This window comes from Dufourea novaeangliae, unplaced genomic scaffold (assembly GCF_001272555.1).
Source record: "Dufourea novaeangliae isolate 0120121106 unplaced genomic scaffold, ASM127255v1 scaffold8, whole genome shotgun sequence".
In the NCBI taxonomy this organism is placed as follows: domain Eukaryota; kingdom Metazoa; phylum Arthropoda; class Insecta; order Hymenoptera; family Halictidae; genus Dufourea; species Dufourea novaeangliae.
Window position 1 is genome coordinate 7,526,020 of NW_015373923.1, and position 14,803 is coordinate 7,540,822.

General features: G+C 39.6%; 1 protein-coding gene across 1 annotated transcript in view; it reads right to left on the minus strand.

Moving 5' to 3' along the window:
- Window positions 1-1,641: 1,641 nt before the first annotated feature.
- Window positions 1,642-14,803, minus strand: part of LOC107194850 (angiogenic factor with G patch and FHA domains 1) — a 37,663-nt gene continuing 24,501 nt past the window's right edge. The window contains exon 8 of the mRNA XM_015584556.1: window positions 1,642-1,943. Coding sequence (XP_015440042.1) covers window positions 1,797-1,943 — 147 coding nt within the window. The 3' untranslated portion in view covers window positions 1,642-1,796. The remainder of the gene's footprint in view (window positions 1,944-14,803) is intronic.

Here is a 14,803-nt window from a genome sequence, read left to right on the forward strand (position 1 = left end):
CGGATGTGTCCAAGATGGCGTCGATCCTCCAGACAGAAACTCCTAACTGGTTCCCCGTTGGTATTTACCCGTCCGGCGAGTAATAATTTCCACGCTAATTCCAAGAGACATAATAAAAAAAAGAAGCAACAAGAAGAAATACTTCAAGCAATCCTCGGTTCCGTCTTCAGATTGGATAACGTAGAATCTTCGAACGGCATTTTTCCGATTTGACTTTTTCCGTTAGGTGTGCAAAGAGACGCGAGGAGGGACATTGAAGAGAATTCAAGAGCAATGAAAAAGGAGGACGGATAATCGGTCGCAATTGAAGCGTAGAGAACTAGACCGTTCGTTTCATCCAACACACGGTTCGTTTCTCTTGGACACTCCGGCGCACCGGCGATATTTATAAAGCAAACTTCACGGTGCAAAGACCTCGGCGAGGCAAGTGTTGCGGCAGCCAAGTCGCCCGTAAGTTTAGGCCAAGCCCTTAACTCCTTCGGCACATCGTGCGGTTTTCATAATAAACCACTTCCAGGCGTTCCTTGATCCTCATTATTTTTACGGGAGGGCCGCCGGGTGGCCACTGACGTTTGTCGTGATTTCCAGACGGCTTTCGACTAGAACGACACCAACTGGCATTATCAGTCTCCTCGCATTTAATTGTTCTGCGAAAATACTACTATGTGACGAACTAAGTCATTGCGTCTTTTTCTCTTCTCCCTGGTATACTTGTCACGACGATTAAGAATACACGAAGATGACTCCTTTTCTATTGATGATATATGGGCGATCTTTTTTCCGTCAAGCGTTCGATCATTCGTGCCAATTGTTGGTGATAAACTTCTGAATTAACGGTCTGGGTTAGATTGGTTGCGAAAGTTCATAATGAATGATTCCCTTCGTATTCCACCAAACACAAAACATGAACTTCTTTTGATGCAATTCCATTTTTGGGATTGATTCAAGTGCTTCCCATGGTTGGCACCATTTCCTTTATTTTAGATGTTATTGCCATAAAACACCTACTTTTCCGGCGCGGACCCGCGTTTGGGACAATAATCGCGAAACCCCTGTAGCATTTTTTAACGTTGTCTCTTTAGGTAAATTGCATTTTATCGAAAATACGTTTAAATGGTCGAAAAAAGTGTAAAACAATTGCGACCTTAATTCTAATTTCAAATTTAATTATTCTATATTCAAGTCCACCCACCACGCGTGCATTAAATGTGCATACGTATATAAAATGCAAATCCTTTATTGTAAAAAGTTGTTAACAGCGTAGATTCGAGTGAGGAAAATACACAAGAAAGTCCGTATTCGTTATACGTATGAAACTTCCCCTTATATTGCATGTATTAGAACAATACTTTGTACTAACGTCAATCATTTATTCTGCTGTATAAATTAACCAGATCGTGGATGTTTATGAGCTTCGAAAAAATTCAATTCACGTATTCGAAATTATGCTCGATTCGAAGTCACCGGTATAAATTATATTTTTACAATTGTATCATTATCGATTTTGTAGCATTAAGAAGATGCTGTTAAAGGTATTTAAAAAACTGATCGAATCTATAAAACAGCCACCGGTTTCAATTATTAATCACAAAACGTGAAACAGAATCGTATCACCTGGGCAGGTCCATCGATATTGGCGAACCGTTTGCATTCGCGATCCACGTAACGAGTGGGTAAGAAAATGCAATTGTCCTCCGTTTAACGTGACGAAGAAAAAAAACAAACGAAAGAAAAAGAAAAACATGAAACTGTGCAACGTTTTTCACAACGAGACCGTTCGACGGGTGGTGCAATAATTACGGCTGCTCGGCGATCTCTTTATAACGCCGCTGGGTCTTTCGCCATAACGCTTGCTTCTTTTCCGTCGTCGAATCTAGTTCGATCGTTGGAAATTCACGACTCGCCCCGAGACCGGTTTTGCTTGGATTGTTCGTCATGAGCACCTGTAACAAAAAGAAAAAGCACATTTGTTAGATTCAACAGGCTCATTTCTCGATTTAAATCGAACTTCGTTTGCTTTATCTGTTTATACGATCCATGGTGGTTTGGTTAAGATTATTTTTTATCCTTTCGTTGCCACTGTAGTCATATGACTACGTATTGAAAATTACGAAAGGAAATCCGCTACTATGAGTAGAAATTGCAGCAACAAGCAAACAGTACAGTTCCAGTCAAAGGAAAGTTAAAAATTCATTTTTTTTATAGTGTTTTTTTTTAATGGAAACACAGGAATATCCCGTAGATTGTTGAAGTATATGAAAACAGTGTTCTGACAAAAATTGTTTGGTATGGAGTAAGACATTAGATGGTATGAATCATTTTTTTGAACTTAAAGAGAGGAGATTTCAAGGTCAAATTAATTCTTTTTTAATGGAACATTATACATCTTCATTCATAATACGATAGCGTTTGTTAAAACGAATGCAACGATGTGCAAGATAAGATAATTCAATGTAGTAGCAAATCATAAAATTAGTAAGATTCCAAGGGGTCAAGTCAACGGGAATCGCGGCTCGTCGGCTATCCGAGCCCAACGATAGCCTGAATAAAGTGATCGAATCGAAAATACTCGCAAGTTCAAAGCGTCGAAACGGTCTTTGATATCTCTTTGAAGTTACCATATATACATATATCACGTAGGCAAACACTATCTTTACTTTACGAGCAATAATAATATTTTCAATAGCGTGAATCCCCTTTCCCGTCTCTCCCATTTTCGCGTGATACTATTTTCAACGTACCAAAGTGACTTCATTTTTACGAATTATTCTTTATAATATTCTGAACTCTACTGTAAAGTAATAATAAGTTAAGTGGAATGCACAGATCTGAGCAGACACGGACTTTGTCGTAAGTTAAATGGAATCCACAAATCTTTGAAATTGATCGATGTACCCGCACCAACAAACTCGGCTTCCGCTAGGGGAAAAAGTGGCGCAAGGGAAAGTCTTCGGTTGTTAACGCTCCGTTGAATTACACAAGCAAAATTATTGTCACGTGAAAACGTACCTTTAAAAAAGTCGCGCGACTTAAGGAGAATGTACACTTTTACGCTTCTGACGTGCAACGCCGATGATTCATCCATTCGATTCGTCCAAAGTAGAGACTAGCTGTAGGTATATACTTTGTTCACTGATCACTCTGGATGTTCACGTCGAATGAAATGCAAACAGAAACAATCTTTGCACTTTCAATGCAGATGAATCATCCACATTGCATATCCAAACTATACAGTCTAAATTCACCTTAAGCAAACGACCCAACAAGAACAATTACTAATAAAACTCCGTGCATAAACATAATTCCCGTATCTCGTTCTATTTCCATATTCTTTGCATGCAACCGTTCGGCTCGCCCCGCAGGATCATCTCTGGCAGGAGAAGACCTCGAACAAGTTTCCCCAGGAAAACAACCGTCCTCTCGTCCGGATCAAGAGGTCAATCCTATTTAAACGAGTCGTCTGTTCGCCCAATTGTATTGTTTGTCCCTTGGTCGATTCTCGGTATCGTCGACCAAAATGAATAAGAAAAATATATTCCTCTGAACGTAAAGGGTGGGGGAGTGCTCTTATCGAGAGAGGGGTTATTTCAAGTTTTGAGTCGCATCCACTGGGCAGAGTACTCGTATTTGGGCCAAGTGGCCTCCCCCCGTCTGGCTTGTAAATGAGGCCCTATCCGTACCGTCGCCTCGACACTTGACTTACTTGGCTGAAAGGGAAAAAGACGAAAAACGAACGAATGGAAAGAGCGTAAAAAAAGAGGGGGACTGGGGAGGGGGGTATAACGAGAAGAAAGGATTCACCCGGTCCGTCACGGCGAGAACACGAAAAACAAGCGACCCGATGTCTAGCTAGAGATAGAGAATGTCTAGCTATAGAACTCGACCGGGCTTTAACCCGTGGACGACGCGAAAAATGAAAAATCGCAAGATAAAATTGCATTCGGGTAGATTTCGAGGGAAAATTTTATCGTACGAATTTCCGTTTTCATTTCGAGAATAGTGGATTCCTTCTGATATTACACGACGGTTTCGGTTGCGTTACGACGATCTTATATCAAACCTTTTTTTTTTTTTTGCTTTTTTTGTACGCTGATATACTCGATGAAATTAATGTCGGGTATAAAGATATTAAATCGACCGTGAACGCGTTTTACACGGAATCGTATTTGTCCGGAATAATTTATGAAACTGTAAATTAAACAGCAACTTTTACGTTTTATTGGATGACGAACAGTATAGCGACTCTATTATGAGCTGTTAAAGTCTTGTTTTTTATTGTGTTCAACGCGCTATTAACCTCCTTTCTTGCGATTTTTTGCGACGACTCCACGCTGCAGAATTAGTTTATCGTTAATGATTTCCCAGACACAAAAGGAGCTCTATTCTTGTGGCCAGTGTGCCATTCACTCTAGATTTTAAATGTTAGTACCAGCGAAATGCTAATTCACTTTGACTTGGGTCTGAGTCGATATTGGAAAGCAAGAATTTTTGTTTAGAATGCATAGAAAGGACAAAAAAGACGAAAATAAATGGTAACAAAGTTTTTCCAATGACTTTCGCCATTCTATATTAGTGATTTTATCCTTTTGATATCTTGATACGTGATGTTTTGTGATTCTTATTGTTATTATTTATTAAATAAACGGGAGAAGACCCATTATTGTATATAATACATAATTATGTTATTATTTAAAAAATTAAATAGTTTCTTAAAAATCGTATCTGCTCTTCAGCATAAAAATAGAAGGTATTTCGTGTAAATGTTGAAAATTTCTCGATAATACTATTTCAGTGAACAAAATTCAGACCATGTTGGTCACTTCAGGAAAACCAAATTGCATGCAACACGAAAACTTAAAAATCATGGGTAAAAAAGTTCATTTCACATTGATCGTGTTCTTGAGACAACTTTTAATAACGAATCGATGGCTTTTGTTGTCCGAAGGGTTATGAAAATCACTTATCATTATGGGTCGAAGCAAATGAAAAACATTAAAAAAAAAAAATCAGCACCAATTATAAAAATCGCAGATGTTAGTTTTATCTAATATTACTTGTCGGGAGTGAAGAAATTTCTCCCGACTTATAGAACGTCAAGCACCCCCCGGGAGGATCTTGAGATCTTGCTTTATGCCGTGTTCCTTTCGCCCGGCTGTTTTTTTTTCTTTTACGCCGCGAAAGAACCCCTTTCGAAATTTCTAAGTGGCCGTTGAATGCAACACCGCGAATAGTTTTGCAGGCCTTAATTCAGCCAAGTGTTCTTGCTTTCGACTACGTTGAATTCGTCGCGACCGCAGAAATGGCGGATTAAGGAAACAGCCAAGGTAAGTCACGATGAAACACGATATAATTAACGTGCTACCTCGAAAATTAATCTGAAACACCTGTGTTCGCCATAGTAGTAAGACGCGATAAAACGCGATATAATTAACGTGCTAGTTTGAAAATTAATTTGAAACACGTGTATTCACCATAGTAGTAAGTAGAAACGGAATGCAATGAACAGACGCGCTAGCCCAGTCCTATTCAATTGCCCCCGAATCTAGCTGATTTTCAAAGTCAATTTTCTCGGAAACTAAGCCTTAAATAGAAAAATTTGATTACATATTTTGTTCTTATTTTTTCATAAAGAATTACCTCGTACCCGTTTGTAGATGTTATTCGGCTGCGGTCCTGCTTTAGATTATTATACCATAATTCGTCTATGTATCCTATTCAATTTAAAGTCCTTATGTATGGGGTGAATCGGATCACAATTTTTCTTCTACAAATGTGATAATTATTTATATACAGATAGTTCGAAAGTACATGAAAAAGACCAATCAAGGTTCATAGTGTCCAGAAAAAATGAAAGAAGATTGGATAGAGTACAGTGGTCTGCAAAGAGTGGTGTCACGAGAATTGTGCTAATAAAGGTGGTGTTAAAGGACACTATACTTGCGTCCTATGTGCCAAGTAGGGTCAATTGACCCCATTATCATTACATTATATTTTTTTAAATTAATTTAAAAACCTTATTTATGAAAATTCGAATTTTTTCAGAGATTTCTGGATTATTCGATTCGCCCCAGAAGTTGGGGATATTTCTTACTTTTCGTTTTTTGTTTGCAAAAGAAAGATTTAAAAATTTGTTAATGTTTTTTATTATTAATGTTCAAGTTAAATGTGTACTAATTACGAATTTATAATACATAATTAACTTTCTAAACTTTACCTGTTACTTCTTTACTATCAAACAAAAAATGATCCGATTCACCTCGGTCTACCCTATGGGATCTGACAGTACACACAAGAACCCTCTGTCGAAGACCGTGTACAGCTTTGCCCATGAAGTTGTTCAAGCCAAGCTCCTCGCCGAACGAAGGAGACGAAAAACGTCGACGTGGAATCGACGAAACGGAGTCAGAAGGAACGTTCGTGGAGGAAAGACGAGAACGGATCATTATCGTGCGACAGACGCGTTATCGTGCGCGTAAAATGACCGCTCATTACACGATTGACCAGCCCGCGAGACGTTCAGGAGCAAAACGGCCCGACTCGAGTTTCGCTTTCTCGCTCGACGATGACGGCGATGATGCATCCGTCTGGGCTGTCTAGACCACTTATATATATTATAACTGGCGCTCGCTTGTCTGTTCTCTCTCCTTTCTCTCTCTCTCTCTCTCTATTTATCTCTATTTCTCTTCCCATTCTCGACGGGGCGGACCTTGGCAAGAGCACATTTTACCCGATTTATGTCACGCAAATGATTAATCTCCTAGACGGAACAATGGAATTAGTTGCCTCGAATGGAATCACTAGGATTCACGTGCGCGTGAAACGTCCTTGTGTAACGTCGAGTTTCAATTTTCTCGACGGAGTAACGCGACCAGGGACATTGTTCACACGTTTGCACGGAAAAGGAGAAAGGATCTTTTGCGACTTGTCTGGATTTTTGTTTGGGAAATGATGCTTAACCTATTTCCATACGATTTGTTTTTTAAGACTTCATTCTCAAGAACGACTTTATCGGTAATATTTTTCCAGATGCAAAAGGAATTCTATTCTTATGGCAGGTGTTGCATTTATTCTGCACCACACTGACAAGGGGAGGTCCCCAGGTGTACCGCTAACTTTTTAATGAGGTTTAGCACAGTGATAGCGCTTAGAATTCTAAAGCCAGTGATATTTATTTCAGCCGCATATGGTCATTAATTACGGTCATTAAATAATGGTCATTAATTTACGAAATATTTAATGTTCAGTGTCGAGGAGCTTCCCAACACTCATCGATGAGTAACTGTATTATTTTTTTACAAGAATTAGACTTTCCATATATAATCGACTAAAAATGGCGACGTACTCTTTTTATCTTTTACTTGTTATTCTAAATTATTTATCTAGATAACTAATTTTCCTATTTCTGGTCTACGATTACCAATAAATAGAGGATCTTCGTCGTGCTTCTAACAAATGTGTGATTTGTCCCGTACAAGAATGGGGGAACATAATTAAAATGTATGCACATTGAACTTATATAGTAGATTGGTAAGAGAGTGCTTACGTTTAATTGACGTTTACCAACATTGATTCGCCTCCGTCCCCATCTTTTAAAGAAGTGAACGCCAGGCCGTCGACCGTTCGCCACTCTAAACTTATCACAGCTGCTCACGATGGACAGATGGTCGCGGGGACAATGATACCCTCCGGATTACTTATTAAAAACGGATTAAAAGTGTCTGCGGCACGGTCGGGCTAACTTTCTTATGTACGACGGCGGAGACAGACATGGAATCGGTGGGCTGAAACTGAAACGAGCTTCGTAATATGAAAGCGCAGACAGATTTGGAGTCCGAAAAATGCTCGAATTATTGAAATATTTTCGTAGAATCCGATCGATTCTCCGTCGAATGACGCGGCCAAACAGGTACAATATTTAGTTCACGATGAAGAATTTACTGCTTTCGTAATTCGAGTCTCGAGGACGTCGAAAGAATTCCGAATTCTTAACTCTTTCCGACCTGAATTATTTCTTTCAAACCAGAAGAAGATATTTTTCGGCATATAGTTTTAGTTATTAGATTCTGAAAGCAGGAAAATTAAGAAAAAAAAAATAAACATAGTGTTTATAAACAAAAACGAATATTCATGAAACAATTCATAAATATTGTTTTTTGTAGAATGTACCCATCTAATGGAAAAAAATTAAATTATACGATACGATACCATAGTGAATCTCCAAACTTATGAGTATGTTACGTAAGTTAGTGATTCCAAATGCAATCTTACGGTTGGAAAGGGTTACTCGCAAAATCTTCGCAATTTATTGAGTCGCATCGTTATTCATAAACATTTTTCGGGACACTTTGGAATTCTTAAATTGGTAATAATTGAACGTAAAACGATGAGATTTTTATGACGTCATAAAAAGTACAGTGCTCCCTTCTTATATTCCAAAAAGTTGAAATTTCCGTTGAAAATTATCTCTTTCGATTTAGATCCTACTATTAAACAAAACATTTATTAACAATTTGCCGTAGTTTATGGACTGAATAGAATCTGTATCCGGAGTAATGAACGTTGTACTTAATTCAAAATTGCATCTTCCGAAGAAAAGTTCTTCAGAATCATGAATCGAAACTACAGGAAATATAAAGTTTTGTGGTGCGTAGTTGACTTTTACGACTTTCCGCTGGCTTCCATCTGCGATCCCAAGAAAACGAGAGTAAGTATTACAAAATTGAGTTCTCTATATTATAAGACAGTTAGTTCTGCATCAAAAGACGATCTAAAATTGATTTCTCATCGTCGTCCGTTCGTTTTGTTCTACTGGTTGGCCAAATGGTCATAAAATAGCAACGATAAACCAATGGGTCTGTTGTCGAGAGAAAACGGCGGAACCAATACGTGGGTGCCAAGACGGGGACTAAAAGGGTGGAAAATAGGCAAATAGGCCAAGCCGGTTGGATGAATGACACGGGCAAGCGGAGGCAATGCACCGTGATTACCAATTAGACGATGCAAACTGGTCGGCTCTGTCTGCGGTGTCTACGACCTCGTACCTATTTTTCCCCCTGCTGATCATTTCGTTCTTTAATAAATATCACTTCGTCGCGTTTCACTTTTATCAATTTAAATGTTTCATCGTCGCTACAATGGAATAAGAAATATTTGAATAAATATTGAATACATTAGATGGTCTGCAAAGTTATGCAATTTTTACTTCCTATCTTGCATCATTAGCAAATGGTAATTTCCATTTCTCGTTACAACATTTAAATTTTGAGTATTTTTATTATAACGGTTGTTCAAAATTTCCTTCTTCTGGTTAAAAATCTCTTCAGGTCTTTAATCGACATCTCCGCTTTTGAAGGCTTTTGCTGATATAGAATTATTCCACGAACAGAAGAAATAATCCTTCTTGAAAGTACGATACATAAAGTGAATACGTAAAATTTCCTAATCGAATCTGTATAGGTTTTTTCACACTTTCAATATACATAATGTGTGACTGAATACTTTTTACTTGTATCTCTCGTAGAAAATAAAAATGTATATTTATAATGTATTTCGAGAATGATGCGATTATGTTCATCATATCAAACTACTTTTTTCAGTAAAAATGGTAATTAAGACACTTGTGCCTGAAACGGTTTACGATCTTTCCGAACGGCTTTACAGAACGTAACAGAAGGTTATTGTTTTATCGAAACAGCAAATAAAATCAATATCTTGAATCATTCGCATACTCATTAATAGAGCTCGAATTTTATGCATTTATAATGTGCACGACCATGTAAAACTCAGTGTAATAAAAATATTAATGAAATTGGATCAGGTTTTAATTTTACTTTCGAATTTAATAGAACCCTTATAAAAATATACAGAACTTCTGTTTCATTCCCGGAACTTCTGTTTCACTCTCTGTAAATTAGTCCAGAAAAATCAACATTCGCATGAACATCCACGGTCTAATTATTAGCCAGTAATGACAAGATGTCAAAAGAGAGTTAAAACACTTTTCTGATACCAGACAGGTGTTATAAAAAAAGAACAGGAAGAATTTTTAGATCGTTGGGAAAAGACAACAGAACCAAAAGTGACTACTTTTCTGAATAAAGTATTGTTTGGCCAACTTTGTGTATCATTTATCTTTACTGATTAAATGGATCTGATATTTGAACAACAGATTTCCAGTTGATAAACTGGATCGAACACGATGTCCCAATTAAATTCAACGAATGACAGCACCTCGTAAAACAGATGAATAACGCGTCTTTCAAGTAGAATAATCCATTGCGTCAGACGTATTTCGTCTCGTACTTTCAACAATCAATAACTCAGAAACAAAGACTCGAACGTAATTTCGTCAATCTTGATTTTCATCTTAGTTTCACGTGTAGACTCCATCCTGCGAAAGTGTCCTACATTTTTATTAAAATTTCTTCTGTCACGTCACTCAAATATAGGTGACACGTACTTTACAGGAAGACCAAATTATTTAAACACCATTAAAAAATTTTTGTCTAAAATTAATATTGTAGTATAGTTAAAAATATGGCCAATAGCGTCTATTAATTAAACGCATACATTGTTCAACGATATATGACTTAGAAACCAAAATAAATTGTGTCTGGCTACGTATGACCTTTTTCACTGTGGAAGTCGATATGTTAAAGTTGGCACTTTCCGACTCATACAATGTCAGTTAGATAAAATATTCTTCTATGGCAACAAAGTGTTTTCCATAACAGTGTTCACCATGTTATTCAATCTATTCTCTGAACACACAGTATACATATCTGGACCCCAGAACCAGAGTGTATAAAATCACACATTTCAAACATTATTTCCACAAGCACCCTATTATTTAACCTAACCCACCAAAAACTAAGTACGGCCCATAGATCACCCACATTTAGCTACCCATCACAACAAGACAAGATCAGTCAAACTTAAATATAAGCCGCATCAAAGATTGTACCTTTCAACCACAAGTGTCTCTACCCCCCACTACCCCTCGTCGCCACTCACAAAAGTAGTATCACGCGAGAAGATTTGAACCGTGAAAGGGTACATCATCTAAGCCAGAAATCGACCCAGTGCACGTGCTACCTTTGAACTTTCGGTATGCTAGGAACAGAGGAAGGGAATTCCACCAGGTAGGGGGAAGCCCAGACACCGCAGTCGGGTCGGTTCGATGCCAGTCGTCGGCATCCAGATAAAACGGTGCCGACGTTCACGGTACAATAACATATATTGAGAATTCACGCGGGGGATTCGCCCCGCCGAGTATATAGCTGATGGGGTAGGGGTGCCAGACGGTCTGTGCCAGTTCGAAAGTTTGTCCCGGTTTGGCCCCGTCTGGCACGCCGAACCGACACGCGCGCGCATACACCACACACGTGTGTCTGTGCAGGTACCACTACCGCGCACCTTGACAGGTTGAATATGGGGCTGGCTCTACACGGAGCGCCGGAGACAGCATATTGGGTACGAAAACTTTGCTCGTTTACAACGTCGCCGCTGTGTCTGCTGCGAACGCTGAGGTCGCTATACAGGGTGTCCAAAAATAGCTTCGACTCCCGGAAATGGTGGGTTCCTGGGATGATTTGAAACAACTTTGTGCTTAGTGGAAATGTTATACGAGGCTTTGTTAACGAGATATTAACGAAAAACACCGACAAATCAGAGCGCTAGTCTGCCAGCCGAAGTCCCGTGGTAGCGTTGGCTGCGCGCTACGATTGGTATTCGTCGGAACATACCCCCTGCAACTTTTTCCCATTCCCAAAGATGAAAAGAACTGGCAAAAGGCAAAATCACTGAACGATCTGAAGGCTATATTGAAAAGTGCCTTTTAGAGTTGCTTCGAGGATTGGAAAAAACGCTGGTAGAAGTGTGTTATATTCGATGAGGACTACTTTGAAAGGGACCATATCAATATTAATGTGTAAATAAATATTTTTAAAATAAATAAAAGTTCCAGGAACTTTCTGATCGAACCTCGTATACACGACTTCTACTTTCATAATCATTAGTATAAATAACCCTCAGTAAATGTACCGTTGAAGTATGAATATTTTTATAATAATTTCCACAGTATGCCAATATTAATGAAAAGGAAACACGTGGGTAATGTTTTGTATGCACTATGATGTTTAAAAAGCAGCCACGAATGTACACATCGTACGCAGAATGAATATTAACGAACGGTGATGGTAATACGTGCCCCGAAATAACTTTAAGCCACGAGGCCAGATGCCTGGCACTTGGGAAATGTGGGCCAATTACTTTCGGTCAATGTTTCCGCCGGCAAATACTCGAAACGGGACCGAAATGAAACGCTGGAAACTCCCATGAATCTCCACCTCCCGGGTCTTCGGGGGTTGAGAAAGTTCTCGCGCCCAGCCATCGGAGCCAACGATCTCTTGTTCGCCGAGCCGCGGCGCGCGGGCATGTTTGCGCAGAATTAATTAGTGTTTGGTCGTCTATAGACTCTGGACTTGCTAGACTAAACTGAATAAACCGTGGCCGCGGAATACCACCTCCGTCTTCGTCACCGTTCGCTCTCGTCCCGTTTAACTCCTTCAAAGTTACCATTGAAAATAACCCGAGACTAACTTTCCCTGTTACGTTTATTTCAAAGAACGAAAGAAAATAAATTTGTTTTACAATATTATCACTACTGATAAAATGGATAGATACCCAGTCACCGAAACCTGCAAAGCCAAATTTTGGCGAATGCCTGTTATAAAGTTATGGCTACAAGCTTGATGCAATATTTGTTATAAACAAGTTGCGTGCACATTGGAGGCAACGCAGGCAACAAATTGACAGCAACATTTGCAACAAATTGGCTCGCGCAGACTTGTACACAACTGGTTATCAGGGTATCTATCTAAAAAGTCAGTGTTTACTTTTGTTACGTTTTTTAATGATATTAGATCCCAAGTGATATAAAACTCTAAATATCTCCTAAAACATGGACTTCTCAAAGAAATTTGTAGACGCATCTTTTTAAGTTTAATGTTTGTACTTTCAGGTAGAATAGTTGAGATTAAAGAAAAAAAGAAATTAAAGTAACAAAAGGGGGGTTTGAAGTGAAGATGCTTTCAAAAATCGAAGTTCAGGTCGAACTTGATATTGGATCCTTTATCCCCCCTCCCCCATGCACTCGAAGTGTTAAATGCGACACAGAACCAAATAGTAATTATCATTAAGCCTACGTATTCGTGGAACGTGGTAACAGATCCTTGTCAGTTCTCCCCCACCCGTTGATCATTCACGTGTCTCCTTCGCGTGCATGTGCATCCGTCCCTAGGACAAGCACATAGACAAATAGGCGGACGTGGGTCCTTGCACGTGGCATTCGGCCGCATGCACAACCGCACACGCTTTGGCGGCTTCACGGAAACCGGGACACAGAGAGATGCCGCGGCGCGTCTTGACTAAACTCGACGCGACGTTTCTGCAACCTCTCTCTCTCTCTTTGTGTTACCTTTTGCTCTATACTCTTCCTTTTTCTCCTCTACACTCGTCTCCCCTCAACCCTTTTCGGTAGCCTCCTTTTGCCTGAAATTCCCGTGCACACGAGAAATATTTATGAAATCACGAGCTCATAAGGATTCCGGTTTAAGACGCAACTTGTGTACACGTTTACCATTTCTATATTCCTTTTTGATACAGAGTTTCATCTTCAGTTGAATCTTTCGTTACTCTCCTTCGGTTTTATGTTCTGAATAATGGTGAATTTATGAACGAATTACAAATATTATGGATGGAATCTTTTGAATACTCACCAAGCTTTCGAGACCTATCGAAAGTTGTAAGAGTTTGAAAACAAGGCTTTCTAGATTCAAGGATTATCTAAACGTTAACGTGTTTAAGTGTCGAAATCGTTTTCGAACTGATTTGAATTTGTCGCTACATATGTGTACAACATAGATTCGAAAGGATCCGAAGTGTTCGAGATCCCATGACTATTTATTTTTTAGACTACATTAGAACAGACTTCAAGCCGATGGAATCCGTCATTTTGACGGGTTCACTAGTTCTAGTGTTAATACCACCTTTGTAAAATATTTATGGTACAAAGACATCTCACCAAAAACACACAAATTTTCCGTTCGACCCAATATCTTCAACGATTTATAACTTGAAAACAAAATAAAGTATGTCTGGCTAAATACGGTCTTCTTCACTGTGGCAATGAACATGTAAAACTTAACGGTTGCTGTATTTTAAATCACCGTTTAAAAATAATAATTCCAAGAAAATCCTCCGAACAATCGACTTAACAGCAACAATTTCGACCTCATTCCATCCCGATCCTCTTTCTCCACCCTTTCGCACCTTTTCCCCCTTCAACAATTCTCTCCTTACCCTTTCCACATATTCCCTCAATCGGCCCCCTGCTGGACCACTTCATCGGTCAATTCCAGACGAGTTTAACGCGTACGCCGATTCATCGTCGCATCAGCGTACGAGGATGTAGCGGGCACATCAGCAGCAGACGTTCGGGTCTTACGTGTACGACGCCGACGTTTGTGCACATGCACGCTTTGGCGGCTTTACCAGCACAGAGTCCAGACACAAACAGAGAGCGAGAGAGAGAGAGGTTGCTGAACACGTCCCCTGACCGGGCTGGCTCGCGCTCGCGCGGGCATGGTCGCGCGATAATCCTGTGATGGATGTCCCTAGGTAGTCGGTATAAGCCCTGCCAGCCGGGGGCCGCCTCGGTTGCGTTGGTGTGTTTACCCAGACGGAAGCCGTCTGGCGACGATAGGAGAGAACTCCTCCTCCCCCTCCCCCCGCCCCCTCTTCC